The sequence below is a fragment of the Corythoichthys intestinalis genome, chromosome 1 (genome assembly GCF_030265065.1).
Source record: "Corythoichthys intestinalis isolate RoL2023-P3 chromosome 1, ASM3026506v1, whole genome shotgun sequence".
Taxonomy (NCBI): Eukaryota; Metazoa; Chordata; class Actinopteri; order Syngnathiformes; family Syngnathidae; genus Corythoichthys; species Corythoichthys intestinalis.
Genome location: NC_080395.1, coordinates 22,545,037 through 22,559,978, shown reverse-complemented (window position 1 = coordinate 22,559,978; position 14,942 = coordinate 22,545,037). Strand labels below are relative to the sequence as shown.

General features: G+C 38.4%; 1 protein-coding gene across 5 annotated transcripts in view; it reads right to left on the bottom strand.

The window, feature by feature from the left end:
• Nucleotides 1-8,977: 8,977 nt before the first annotated feature.
• LOC130923441 (immunoglobulin-like domain-containing receptor 2) overlaps nt 8,978-14,942 on the bottom strand; it is a 29,884-nt gene continuing 23,919 nt past the window's right edge. For 3 of the 5 annotated variants that reach the window (XM_057849161.1, XM_057849193.1, XM_057849186.1), the window contains 3 exons: nt 14,413-14,758; nt 10,939-11,653; nt 8,978-9,718 (listed from right to left, as the gene is read on the bottom strand). In XM_057849161.1, coding sequence (XP_057705144.1) covers nt 9,680-9,718; nt 10,939-11,653; nt 14,413-14,758 — 1,100 coding nt within the window. In that variant the 3' untranslated portion in view covers nt 8,978-9,679. Of the gene's footprint in view, nt 9,719-9,765; nt 10,395-10,938; nt 11,654-14,412; nt 14,759-14,942 lie in introns of those variants that run through there. The other 2 variants (XM_057849168.1, XM_057849177.1) reach the window with 2 other exon arrangements.

Here is a 14,942-nt window from a genome sequence, read left to right as displayed (position 1 = left end):
AAACAGGTATAGCTTCCTTTGCGGTGACGTCACTTGCAAAAAACGTAAATAAAGTTGTATCACCTGGGCATAGACATCATACTTGTCTAGATGCCGAAGGCGGAATCGGTGGACGAAGTAACAGGCAGCCATCTTGCTTCGGTGGACTTCGTTCGCGGGCATTATTGTTATTTGTAACTCCTCTAAAATACTCTTAACTCGCTGATTTTTTTTGAACGGAGGTACAAACGGCTTGGTTTACAAAGAACTGTATTAACGTGGCTCTGATTCGGATTGGATTTTGTGAAAATATGAATTTTCTCTAATATGCAGGAAAACAGCTGCATCTGTACATTTATGGCAAAGGTGAGTATTTTGAAAATCGGTCAAATTAATCTGAAATTAATTAACTACAAGAAAAATTATTACATGGCACTGATGCAAAATGGCCAATGAGTAACGACACACGTCCTTATTGGTTCATAGCGCGTACCAGACATCTAGTTTTATGTATGTGATATCTATGAATCTGAGAAGCTGAAAGTGTGAGTCTTTTATTATTTCACATTTTCTAAAGAGGGGATTACAGTGAATAATGTCTAAGAACAAATTTGAATTTGTGTTTGACTTTGCGGGGGCTTAGAGCCCCCCACCCACACTTAAAAAAAAAATAATAATAATAATTAAATATGTACCTATTTTTCATTTTTATTCTTTATGATAAATTCGTTTTTAAGTGCTCTGTCGGTTGCTTTTGTTAAGCATATATTTTATGTTTCATACAATCTGGATTGGATTATCGTTGAATATGGTTGATCAATTTAAAATTTTGAAATTCTAATTTTAGTTGTTAGGGTTTTGTTTGTTGTAATTTGAATGAGTCTTAATTTTCTTTATTTTTTTCATGATTTCATATTTTCTTTTAGAAACCCAAACAAGCTTCTTAACCCTTCATCGGGCACTAATGGAATTTATTGGCTTAGCCATCAATGGCACTGAAAGATGAGCATTCAAAATCTGTCTGGAAGCCAGGTCTTTATGAGGCTTGAAATTTTAAATGACCAAAACCAGTCACTGAAATCATCAGAATTGTTCTTTTTTCCTAATTTCCTAATTACCTTTGTAGTGAAATTGATTCGCGATGAGCAATTTTTGTCACCTCTGAACAATCTACTTCTCAACAAAGCCACTAGGTGTCAGTAGAAACTAGTAGTCATTTGAACAAATGTTCTATTCGAGATGCCCTCCATTATAACGTTTATATTCATCAATATTCTACTAGTATATTGCATGGGCGTTTATCACAATCCAATCAATGTATGCTAGATTTTCCGTCACACAACACAGTTTAACACATGCTAAGCAATGTTTGTGATTCAATACAGTGTTTTGTTTAGATACAGTAGTAGGAACCAAAATGTACCCACAATGCAGTTTAAAAGGTTTAAATAGCATTTGTTGCTATTGAGAAATCTTACAAATAGATGTTACCATGACATATTCCACAAAAATCTATTCACATTTTTACGATGAAAGATGACATCAGTGTCTCATTCAGGGAGTTGCTCAACTGCATTCCTAACAAAATCTGTAAGCATGAGTGGTCAGTGCATGGATTTACCTCCCGTCTGACACATACAACAGATTCTGCTGCATGTCAAGTTTTAATTTTACTCATCTATGCTTTTTTCCTCATATATACGTCGTATGTTGGTCAAATCCAAGAAAAGAATGACACCTGGATATTTTGAGCGTCATAAACCCAATTGAGGGAAGAGTTTTATTAGCCCTTGCAGGTTACAGTTATCAGTACAGTGGACATCTTTTCAAAAGTTATCATTATCTTAATATATTCACTGGCAGCCTAGGTGACAGTCTAAGATTTTTTTTTTTTTTTTTTTTTTAAACCACATCCTTATTTGTGGGCATCTATGAAAACCTCAGCTTTTTAGCAATATCATAGTCTGGAACAAAAATTGCAACACAATGAACAGTGGAAATAAATTAAAACATTGGTGATGCAAAATAACTTTTGATAACTTTAGTATTCGTTCAATCTGAATGAAAAATTGTGAAACAATCCATCCAATACTGTTTGAGAACTATTAAAAGTACTAAATTAATGAACATTTGAACAAGCTGAGAAGATTAAAGAAGTTAAATCCACCTATAATTCTCTCAAAGGCCCTGTTTTTTTTGTGGGTAGTTTAATTTTTCTTTTAATATAATTAAATCATTTTACTGTTTATACCAGGGGTCCCCAAACTTTTTCCTGTGAGGGCCACATAACTTTTCCCTTCTCTGATGAGGGGCCGGGTCAGTTTGTAACAGAAAAAGTGTGACGATTGCAGGAGTGCCTAAATGTAAAAATTCATCGTTTTTCAGAAAGCCACAATCAAATAACCCTTTCTGGATTCTTCATGGAACAAAAGTAAATAAAAAAATTAAAAAATAATATGTATTATAATAAATAATAACAACACTATTAATTAAATAGATAATAACCAAATAACCCTCTCTGGATTCTTCACAGAAAAAAGCCAGGAAATAAATAACACTATTGAGAGGAAAAAAAAAATGTTCATGGAGCCAGACCAAATGTGAAGGCGGCCCGTAGTTTGGGGACCCCTGGTTTATACTCTTACCTGTTAAATATTTAAGCAGACATAGTAGTGAGAACAGAGGAGTCCTCATTGCTGATGATTGCTGGAACAAATACGAGCCTAACAGAATTGGTTTGAAACGCCGATGACAATTTCTCAGAGCATTTGTAATAAACGGGAAGTGACAGTTGCAGAAAAGGTATCAAACAAAGTAAACTCTTGAGTTATCGATAAATATGTACTATTGTCTATGACTATCTGTTCTCTGTATGCTTACCTGCTGTAAGACTAGTTCCCCCTTCTTAGGGGACAATAAACTTAAACTGAACTGAACTACAGTGCTGGCCAAAAGTATTGGCACCCCTGCAATTCTGTCGGATAATCCTCTATATCTCCCAGAAAAACATTGCAATTACAAATGCTTCTGTAGTAATATCTTGTTATTTTTGCCTGCAATGAACACAAAAGAGAATGATTTATTATGATTTTTTTTTATCATTATCATTTTACAAAAACTCCAAAAATGGGCTGGACAAAAGTATTGGCACCCTCAGCCTAATACTTGGTAGTCAAACCTTTAGGAAAAATAACTGCGAACAACCCCTTCCGGTATCCATCAGAGTTTCTTACAATGGTATACTGGAATTTTAGACCATTCTTCTTTGGCCAACTGCCCCAGGTCTCAGATTTGAAGGGTGCCTTCTCCAAACTGCCATTTTCAGATCCCTCCACAGGTGTTCAATGGGATTCAGATCTGGACTCATTGCTGGCCACTTTAGAAGTCTCCAGTGCTTTCTCTCAAACCATTTTCTAGCGCTTTTTGAAGTGAGTTTTGAGTCATTGTCCTGCTGGACCCAAGACCTATGAGGGAGACCCAGCTTTCTCACACTGGGCCCCACATTATGCTGCAAAATTTGTTGGTAGTCTTCAGACTTCATAATGCCATGCACACGGTCAAGCAGTCCAGTGCCAGAGGCAGCAAAGCAAACCCAAAACATCTGGGAACCTCCACCATGTTTGACTGTGGGGACCATGTTCTTTTCTTTGAAGGCCTCATTTTTCCCCCTGTAAACTCTATGTTGGTGCCTCTTCCCTAAAAAGCTCTACTTTTGTCTCATCTGACCAGAGAACATTCTTCCAAAACGTTTTTGGCTTTCTCAGGTAAGTTTTGGCAAACTCCAGCCTGGCTTTTTTATGTTTCTGGGGTCTTCCTGGGTATCCTACCATAGAGTCCTTTTTCATTCAGACGGCGACGGATAGTACGGGTTGACACTGTTGTACCCTCGGACTGCAGGACAGCTTGAACTTGTTTGGATGTTAGTCGAGGTTCTTTATCCACCATCCGCAGAATCTTTCGTTGAAATCTCTCATCAATTTTTCTTTTCCGTCCACATGTAGCCACAGGGCCATGGGCTTTACACCCATTGATGACACTGCGCACTAGAGCTGGGAATCTTTGGGCACCTAACGATTCGATTACGATTACGATTCAGAGGCTCCGATTCGATTATAAAACGATTATTGATGCACCCCCCCTCCTTTTTTTTTTTTTTTTTTTTTTAATAAATGTTTTGTACATTAGTTCCAAAATTGTTCAAAAATACTATTTTGGTATGAAGTTAACATATAGCAGTAAATAAAATGTACAAAAATAACAGTAAATAAAAAAATTCCCCATTCTGTATCAGCAGCCTTAAACTACATTCAATTAATTTAATGTTGTGAATCAACCGTTAAAGTTGTTAAATTTGCTCCCGTTATTCCATAATTTCCCTTTTGTCTACTTTCGACATGTGAAAGTTTTAAAACTATTTTAAAGATAGATTCAAGTCAATATTTTACCGATTTAGGAGTATTTTAGATAAAAAGTTAATTAGGTTTGCATGGAAGGTTCGCTACAACAGCCTTGCAGGGAAGTGTACTGCTTTAAGATGGCGGCCGTTTACTAACGCCCGCATCTATCTTTTTGTAGGTGTGCTGCTAACGCTACCTAATCTATATTGCATCTAGTCCTATATAAATTATATCTACCGTAACATTATGTGGATGTACTTTGTAGCAGCTTTTCGGCAGCGGTCAGGTATGTTGTTGTGTTTTTTTATCTCGTGGCATGAGTTGAGCTAGAGCCGTGAGTTGAGCAGTGGCATTACCCGAGGGGCCGGGTAATGAGAAACATGACGTTTAGCTACTCTCGCTTCGTTCCTCATTGACCGCGCGGCGCGCTGAGAGTGTTATACTTCCGCTTTACTTGGCATATTTCAATAATCGGAATTTGGATGTTTGTGAATCGTTCTCGAATCTTTCACGGCCGAATCGCGAATAATCCAAGAATCGGAAATTTTGCACACCTCTGCTGCGCACGGTAGACACAGGAACATTCAGGTCTTTGGAGATGGACTTGTAGCCTTGAGATTGCCCATGCTTCCTCTCAATTTTGCTTCTCAAGCCCTCAGACAGTTCTTTCGTCTTCTTTCTTTTCTCCATGCTCAATGTGGTACACAAAAGGACACAGGGCAGAGGTCGAGTCAACTTTAATCCATTTTAACTGGTGGCAAGTGTGATTTAGTTATTGCCAACACCTGTGATGTGCCACAGGTAAGTAACTGGTGCTGTTAATTACAGAAATTAAAGAAGCATCACATGATTTTTCAGAGGGTGCCAATACTTTTGTCTGGCCCATTTTTTGAGTTTTGTGTAAAATGATAATGATTTAATTTTATTTTTTTCATTCTCTTGTGTTTTTTTAATTGCAAGCAAAATAAATGAACATATTACTACCAAAGCATTTGTAATTCCAATCATTTTCTGGGAGAAATTGAGCATTATCTGACAGAATTGCAGGGGTGCCAATATTTTTGGCCAGAACTGTATATATATGTATTTGTTGTCACGCAACATGTTATTACAAGCTGAAATGTAGACATTAATTTGTAAATAAATGGCGTTTTGAATAAATGCACATCGTCAGAGTAATGAATGGGAAATATTTTTTTTCTATTTAGATATTATAAATAAAGCTGAAAGCTGGAATTCTTTTTATCTGAAACCCAAATGTTTTCAGTATGACAAAAACAAAGGAACTGAACTTGCTGTTCCAATAATTTTTGAGGTGACTGTATTTAAATAATGTCTTAGTTCATTTTTTCAATTTATTACAATTTGACTACCTTTATTTTTTGTCATTTTAATGTTTATATACATATATACATATATTAGAATTTTTTTTATTACTCATGTTTTTGTTTTTTTTTTTCAAAAATGTATTACAATTAAAATAATTGATTTTTTTCCCGTAATGGATCCTTCAATTAATTAATTCATTTTATCTAAAATATCTTTTATCGCCAAGTGCAAAAATATGTGGGGGCAAAACTAATACTACAACTGGACGTCAAATGGGGATCGCAAAATATTGTCCCTAAGTTTAAGACCTGTCACATTTGAATGTAAATAAAAAACATTTAAAAAGAAAAAAATGCAGGAAAGGGTCAATAATCCAGTCATTCTACTTTTGCTGAATCGTCTTAATAGTGAGGGCACTCAAGCATCTTTCCATAGATATCCGAGCCCGAGCAGGCAGAACTGCTGTGTTAGTTTTACTCCAGCTGTGTATTGAAGAAAGGCAGCCTGTCACTGCAACAATGGACAAAGACATGAGTCATACTTGGCAGTTTCCTTAGCAAAAACCTACCCCCCAAAAAAGGCACCTCATACATGAAGAGATTCCGTCTAAATTATAAAAATGTTACTGTTACCATTTGCCTTGTTGCCATTCACACTGTATATGATGACATATTCCCAATTGCGCCACTTGCCTTTACAATAACTTGAGTCATTACTGTAATTTTATCGAAGACATTGCATCCGATGTTCTTGAAAAGGTTTTGTATCTTCTATGTTTCACAACAACAAAAATGACTCAAGAATTACATTTTCACTGCGTTTAATGGCGAATGAAGCTGCATTTCAACTGAGAGTCAATACATGTTATAGTTTGATTAAAAGGGACTTACTGTAAAACAACTGAATTACACAGTACATTGTGAATTAAATCTTGGTATTTTGGGTCCAAGAACCGTTATTCGATATGCAATATTGCAGGTGCATGGACAGATTTCTAAACTGACCTGATTGGTGAATTACTACTTTGAAATAAAACATTTTTAAATTTTATTTCTCAAATTGATACATTATTTACAGTGGTATCGTTAATTCAGCTTCCTATCTATTTATATTAACTTCCATGTTAGATTATTACGATTCCCATTATTTTTTGTGTGTGTTTTGTTGGGGTTATTGCTGCCAAAATTCAAGGGTTCACTCACTGTCCTGTAAATATTCTTTTTTTAATGTTGCACCGATACAAGTTTTTGGTTTCCAATACAGATTACGCTACCCGGCTGTGTGGTATCGGCCAATACTGTACAGATACATAAAAAAATAAAATAAAAATAAAATAAAATAAAAAACACACAAAATATTTTGTTAAATTTGCTATCAAGCTTGATGCTCATATTAAGTTCACAGTCAGTGCCATTATACCACATTAGAACATTATCTTAGCTCATGTGCTAATTACTTACAGAGGAATTACAGAGAACACAAGTTAGCTGTTAATACGTACATTTTTCCACCATTTAAAATACAGACCCATGCATCGAAAACATGACTGCGAAATGAGCACATTCAAAAACACTTACCAGAATAAAAACTCTCCAAGGCTCAGAAAAACTAATATTTTTCCTTACCTTCTTCTTCTTCCTTGGAGTTTGTAACTGGCGGCCATCTTGGGAAGGGTGAACTGTGGTCGGAAACTAAATTTACAGTGCCTTGCAAAAGTATTCAGCCCCCTTGAATCTTGCAACCTTTCGCCACATTTCAGGCTTCAAACATAAAGATATGAAATTTAATTTTTTTTGTCAAGAATCAACAACAAGTGGGACACAATCGTGAACTGGAACAACATCTATTGGATAATTTAAACTTTTTTAACAAATAAAAACCTGCAAAGTGGGGCGTGCAATATTATTCGGCCCCTTTACTTTCAGTGCAGCAAACTCACTCCAGAAGTTCAGAGAGGATCTCTGAATGATCCAATGTTGTCCTAAATGACCGATGATGATAAATAGAATCCACCTGTGTGTAATCAAGTCTCCGTATAAATGCACCTGCTCTGTGATAGTCTCAGGGTTCTGTTTAAAGTGCAGAGAGCATTATGAAAACCAAGGAACACACCAGGCAGCTCCGAGATACTGTTGTGGAGAAGTTTAAAGCCGGATTTGGATACAAAAAGATTTCCCAAGCTTTAAACATCTCAAGGAGCACTGTGCAAGCCATCATATTGAAATGGAAGGAGCATCAGACCACTGCAAATCTACCAAGACCCGGCCGTCCTTCCAAACTTTCTTCTCAAACAAGGAGAAAACTGATCAGAGATGCAGCCAAGAGGCCCATGATCACTCTGGATGAACTGCAGAGATCTACAGCTGAGGTGGGAGAGTCTGTCCATAGGACAGCAATCAGTCGTACACAGCACAAATCTGCCTTTATGGAAGAGTGGCAAGAAGAAAGCCATTTCTCAAAGATATCCATAAAAAGTCTTGTTTAAAGTTTGCCACAAGCCACCTGGGAGGCACACCAAACATGTGGAAGAAGGTGCTCTGGTCAGATGAAACCAAAATTGAACTTTTTGGCCACAATGCAAAACGATATGTTTGGCGTAAAAGCAACACAGCTCATCACCCTGAACACACCATCCCCACTGTCAAACATGGTGGTGGCAGCATCATGGTTTGGGCCTGCTTTTCTTCAGCAGGGACAGGGAAGATGGTTAAAATTTACGGGAAGATGGATGCAGCCAAATACAGGACCATTCTGGAAGAAAACCTGTTGGTATCTGCACAAGACCTGAGACTGGGACGGAGGTTTATCTTCCAACAGGACAATGATCCAAAACATTAAGCCAAATCTACAATGGAATGGTTCAAAAATAAACGTATCCAGGTGTTAGAATAGCCAAGTCAAAGTCCAGACCTGAATCCAATCGAGAATCTGCGGAAAGAGCTGAAGACTGCTGTTCACAAACACTCTCCATCCAACCTCACTGAGCTCGAGCTGTTTTGCAAGGAAGAATGGGCAAGAATGTCAGTCTCTCGATGTGCAAAACTGATAGAAACATACCCCAAACGACTTGCAGCTGTAATTGGACCAAAAGGTGGCGCTACAAAGTATTAACGCAAGGGGGCCGAATAATATTGCACGCCCCACTTTTCAGTTTTTTATTTGTTAAAAAAGTTTAAATCATCCAATAAATTTTGTTCCACTTCACGATTGTGTCCCACTTGTTGTTGATTCTTGACAAAAAATTAAAATTTTATATCTTTATGTTTGAAGCCTGAAATGTGGCGAAAGGTTGCAAGGTTCAAGGGGGCCGAATACTTTTGCAAGGCACTGTAAGAATACATATTGAGCGGTATTGGCACATTATTTCTTAGTACCAGCCTATACCAATCCATTCAATTTAATGCCATCTCGGAGCCCGGTCCAATACTAGTATCATTATTGGTGCAACACTATTATTTTCAATATAAAAATATCAACATTTGTTGTTTAGTATTCCTTTAAGTATATAGTTTATTGTGATTTTTATGGAAACCAGGTCAAATTCATTGACCAATTTATGTAGAAATTTAAGAAATTCCATTGTATGCCGACATGGGGGGGCTTAAATTGGTTCTGTGCGATAGAAAAAAGTGTTTTGCCGGTATGGCATCATCAAACAAAAATGAATGCACTCATTGTGCCTGAGCCATTAAGCTACTTTCACTGATTTCCATCCCCCCTTTAAACGGAAGTGAGGTGAACCCTGCCATGAGAGCTGTTCCAGGTCACAAGTCACACCCCAAGCCTGCATTAGTCCAGACATACGTGACACCAACGAAGCAGCCATGACATCAGCAGTTGCGTGTCATCCACGTCTCTATTTGAGTGTACCAGTTACAGTGAGGCTTTTATCAGTTCTCACATATTGTAGCTCCCATTGAGTCACTCCGCTGTACAGTCAGACCTCTTCGAAGCTCTTGGGCTTTTTCAGCCAATCACACGACGAGAGAATCGCGGCTTAGAAGTGTCCCCTGCTGAAGATGAGAACAGTGCAAGTCAGTAGACATAAATTAATAGATAGATGTTCTCAGGTTAGGCCACACAGGGTTATAGTAGTGAAGCATAACTTGGGACGAAATACACTTCAACTTGTATCGTTTAGGGATGCCCCTGATCTGATTACGTGATCAGAAATCGGGCCCGATTACGCAATTTTCAGAGGATCGGAATCGGGTAAAAAAGATAATGTTTTTAAAATGTGCTTTTATATATTTATTTTAAGTGTTAATTCATTGGCTGCCATTGACGGCGATAGATGTCTAATCCATTTTGACTGGGAAGGTTGACGGTGATACGTCCGGTCGGGCTTCTTTCTCAGCTGATCTTTAAAATCAGGTGATTTGGACTCACATGCAAAAATATCTGATCGGGACATCCCTAGTATCGTTATCATTTAAAATCATCCACACTTGGAAAGTACAGTAATCCCGCCTCCATTGCAAATTTTTGGTTCTACTAGATCGCAGATTTCACTTTTTTTTTTTTTTTTTTTGCAAGATGTAGAGCGGATTACTATATACCACTTTGAGTAAGACCTTTGATGTCAAAATAAAGAAGAAAAAAATGGGAGACATTAGTGAAGGAGGGGAAGTTGGATAGAGCAGCAGAAACTTCTACCTAGTTTTCATTCAGGGAGCAGGCGAACCTGACCTGTCAAAGGTAAAATATTCATTATAGATTGAGAAGAAGGAGGGAAAAGTGAGTAAAAAGACATTCTGGAGTTTTTCCCCCAACAAAAAAGGTTGTTTCTCAAGTCTAGGCACACGTTTAAAAAAACTAAATTTCGCAGCACAACACCTAAAAAAAGTACTACCTACTAAGCAAGACTGAAAATGACTGCACCAGTGTAATTTTACATGTAGAAAATAAATTTGGCACTCAAATCTTGCTGTCTTTTACCATTTTACAGTTATTCTATCCAAAACAATTTATCAGGGAATGGCCACTTTTTTCAGCAGTTTTGGTTTTGATGTGTATCATGTAAACATATAACAGGTTCAGTAAAATTTTAAAGTAATAAAAAGCAAACTAATTTAGACATTTTTGATGATTTGCTGAAACATTTCAGACATGAATATCGATGATATTAACGATTTTGAGTTTCAATTGATTTTACTGGATGTTGCTTAGCCAATCGATGTATGGATCCAGATTGAATTATTGTTACACCGCGGGTCAATATTTTATAACTCACCACTTTCCGAGCCTTTTCTCTGGTCTCCCCTCTTCGACTGAGCGGCGAAGGACCAGGTGGTAGAGGCGGGCGAGCGTGTGTCGGTATCGGCCGTGGGGAAGGCCTCTCATTCCTGCTTAGCTCCGTATCCGAGTGCAGGCCCAGTGAATCAGCTTCGGGCCTGTTGCTAGGCGATTTGCAAGAGCGCCGGCTAGACTGCCCACTGCTCTTCTTTGAGCTTCCCTTTGAGGGTGTGTCCGAATCGTCCTCTCCCCGGGCGCCACTTTTGACACCTCGTAACTTTGCTTTACGTTCTAACAGGCTGTTGAGGAATGTGCTGTCATAGTCTTTCTCTTGAGAAGAAGTCGAGGGCGGGCTCGCTGTGGGAGGGGGTGAAGTAGAATGCTCGTTGCCCCAGGTGCCTCGCCTCTTTTTGGGTGATGGGAGCGGGCTTATGTCATGGTCATTTTTTTTTCTTCTGGATCGTTCTTCGTGGTCGCTGCAGTCTCCGAGATCATTGCGATCATCGTAGAGGTGCTGTGGCGGAGCGCGCCGGTACGAAGACCGGCCGAACACCTGGAAGTTCGTCTCATCGTCGCCGTTGTCCCTTTTTTCCACATGTCTGCGTCCTCTTTGCCTGTAGGTTGCAGCAAACTCTTCCAGCTCATCCAGCGAGCCGGTCCGTCCTGCTGAGTGGTAGGTTTTTCTTTCCAGATGCTCTGATAGCGGGTTCCATCTGGAAAATACGCATATGAACAAATTTTTTTTTAAAAATACACAGGCACAGTGGCGGTTCGAGGATTTTTCTGAAACATGGGCCAAGAAGAGGCCACATGTAACCCTCAGGGGCCAAGTGTCACTGCCATCTTTGTTCAGTGTTTGCTTTGGTCAACCAGGCAATGCACAGATTATCCTGCACGAGGCGGTAAAAACATCTAGTAAGAACTACTACTGGTAAAAACCAGTGAAGTTTGTAATCATTCGTATTTAATCATACTGTGTGCAAGTAAGGATACAACAATACACGGAACAATAAATTTATATACCTATTTATACTTATATATTTATATATATGTATGGTCGTGGACTTAAGATATTCATGATTTTTTTTAATCATTTAATTTTTGCACCATGAATGCAAATAGTCTGCTCACATAACAAATCCCGAGCATCTTAGTTTGGAGACATCTAATGGTCAATAAGCATAACTGTAGTGCTAAGCTGTGACCAGCCCTTGTACAAAAGCAACATGCATATTGGCCCTAAACCGATGATGAAAAGCTGATGTCGATATTATCCAATATCATTATATAATGCTTTTATTGGCCAATATTATTGGCTACCCGATAACATTGGACAACTAATAATTGCTATATATATATATATATATATATATATATTAAGGGTGTAACGGTACAAGTAATAGTATTGAACCGTTTCGGTACGTGGTAGTCGGTTCGGTACGGTTGCGTACCGAACGAGTTTCTGACGTAATATAACCCTTACTTTTCGAGGCTGTGAGTCGATCGGGTTAGAGTTTCTTTGTGTAGATTATATTTACTCCGTCTTCTCTACTATAATGAGGACCAACACGGTAGGACAGTACAGAAACGTCAACGGCGCGACAACGTGGCCGCCGCGAGAACGCAGTGAAACGCGGGCGTAAGAGTCAATCAGCCAATGCACACCAGTCGCAGTGGGGTCGCGTGTTAGATACGTCCCAAAAGCGGCTCAACGCGACGCACGTGAAAATAACGGCAGAGTTTATTATTTGACGCGAGACGAGTAATGACACGGCCCTCCTGCGTCAATACTACTAGCTAGCAGACCGGTGTTCGGCAGAACACCAGCCAGACCGGAAGTCACTCGTGTAAAAATACGTGGATCTGGTCGATTTTCAAACTAATATGCAATCGTAACCTACTTTTGAGTCCATCAGATCTCTTGAGTGGTAGATCGGGCACAGTTGTTTTGTCTTTGTTGACTTACGGCTGTCTTCTCTGCTATAATAATAACCAACACGGCCCCGTGTTCAATACAAAACGCTCCTACCACAACAAAACAAGTAGGAACTAATATTAACATAGGAACTAAAGTTACACAACATAAAATATACAATATAAATGAATACTACATCACATTTGTAAAATACAAACACATAATAAAATAAATAATAGCCCATATAAATAAATTGAAATGAGCTAAAACACCTGTAATTAAATAATAAGAATAATAAACACATCCTGCTTACACAATTAAATTTATTAATTTCTGTGCGGCGCTTTAACTTGAGAAAATCCACCAAAAAATACTTTTGAAAACCGTTCATAAGAAGAAAAAAAATGTTTCATTGAGGCATTTCATTTGTAAAATACATGTTCAAATCTTTGTCATTGGGATTGCTTTTCTCTTTAGCACAGGACTTCTTTTTTCTTCTTTCTTTCAGAAAGAAGACCAATACGCGGGGTCTGAAAGGTAAATTGTTGTTGGATTATCTTTAAATACCCGCTACTTTTTTAGCAGAATTATAGCTTTGTATAGGCTAATGTTCCTATTGTCGAAAGCACAAAAGTTTGTAATAAACAACTAGCACATTTATATTTTGTATTTTGTTTTTTTACTGTACCGAAAATGAACCGAACCGTGACTTCAAAACCGAGGTACGTACTGAACCGAGATTTGTGTGTACCGTTACACCCCTGATATATATATTTAAATAAACAAAAATTGTCACTTGCCCTATAGAGGGTTAATGGTATTTAGTGTAAAAAAATAAAATACAAAAACCATATGTATTTTTTAAATTACCAATAATAGTCACTTGTCCTGTTAAGTTAAAAGGTCTCACGTGCCAACTTTAAAATAGTTGTCCACTGTAGTGACCAGTTAAAATCTCCATTGTAACTCTGGGCTAAAGGCTCTCAGTGCTAACCCTAGCATAGCATCTTCTCTAGCTCTAACTTGTTCTTCTGTAATGGCTCAAATATCGGACGGAGCCTTCTTCGGCGTGAAAATTACTACAGTTCCTAACTAAGTTGGCTAGCAGTGTGGTAGAAGCTTATTGTAAAATTGAAATGTGTCAAATCACCATGGTTATCATTAAATCATTCTATATGTTTAGCATTAAATCTTTATCACGTAGTAGCACCATTAGTCGTCTCTCTTTGTCCCTGTAAATAACTAACCTTGTCACCAACATAGCAATGCTAGCCGAGCCGCGAAGCTAATAGTGTGTTCAAAAATGAACTCCGAGTGCATGTTGGTATACTTGGAAACTCAGCTGTTGGATAATGGAACGCAGAGACTCTGAATGCACCCAAAGTGGCAACATCACTGTGAAGCTCCAGAATGAATTAAATGAAGCATGACGCTAGTGAGCCCATAAAAATCCATAGATTAGCTTCTTTATTATTAAAAATGCAGGATTCAAAAGGGCAGAAAAAAGTAAGAATATATACTTAGTCTGGAAAATAAGGTCTATTTGACTCGCCATACCTGGGACGGTTCTCCTCAGTGTGGTTCAGCTGCCGAGCATCACGAACGTGCCCACGAGACTGAGAAGACGGAGGAGCGTCATCACTGTAGCGACGTGGTTTATGAGGTTCTTCCACACAGCGACGCGGTTCTGAATCAGCGTCCTCACGATACCGCTGGGGCGATGAAGGACCATTGTCACGGAACCGCTGCGGCTCTGGGCTGAGGTTTTCCCGGTATCTGCGCGGTTCGGGTTGGGGGTGGTCATCCGGGATGGGAGGAAGTGCTTTTTTCTGGACATTACGAAATGTTTGGCGAAAAGCGGGTTCGCCCTCGTGGAGAGAACTCAGCTCGGACATGGCACAGGCTGGATTGGTAAGAAAAAAAATGAATAAAAAGGTTTGATTCACATTATTACAAAATTTTAGCTTTAGATTCAATTTAATTGATGATATCAGAGATCGAAAGTGTGACAGCTTAAATGTGTTTGAGGGAGAAATGTTAAGAACAATTTTGCTATCAAAGCAGAATTTCAAGATTGGATATCAGAA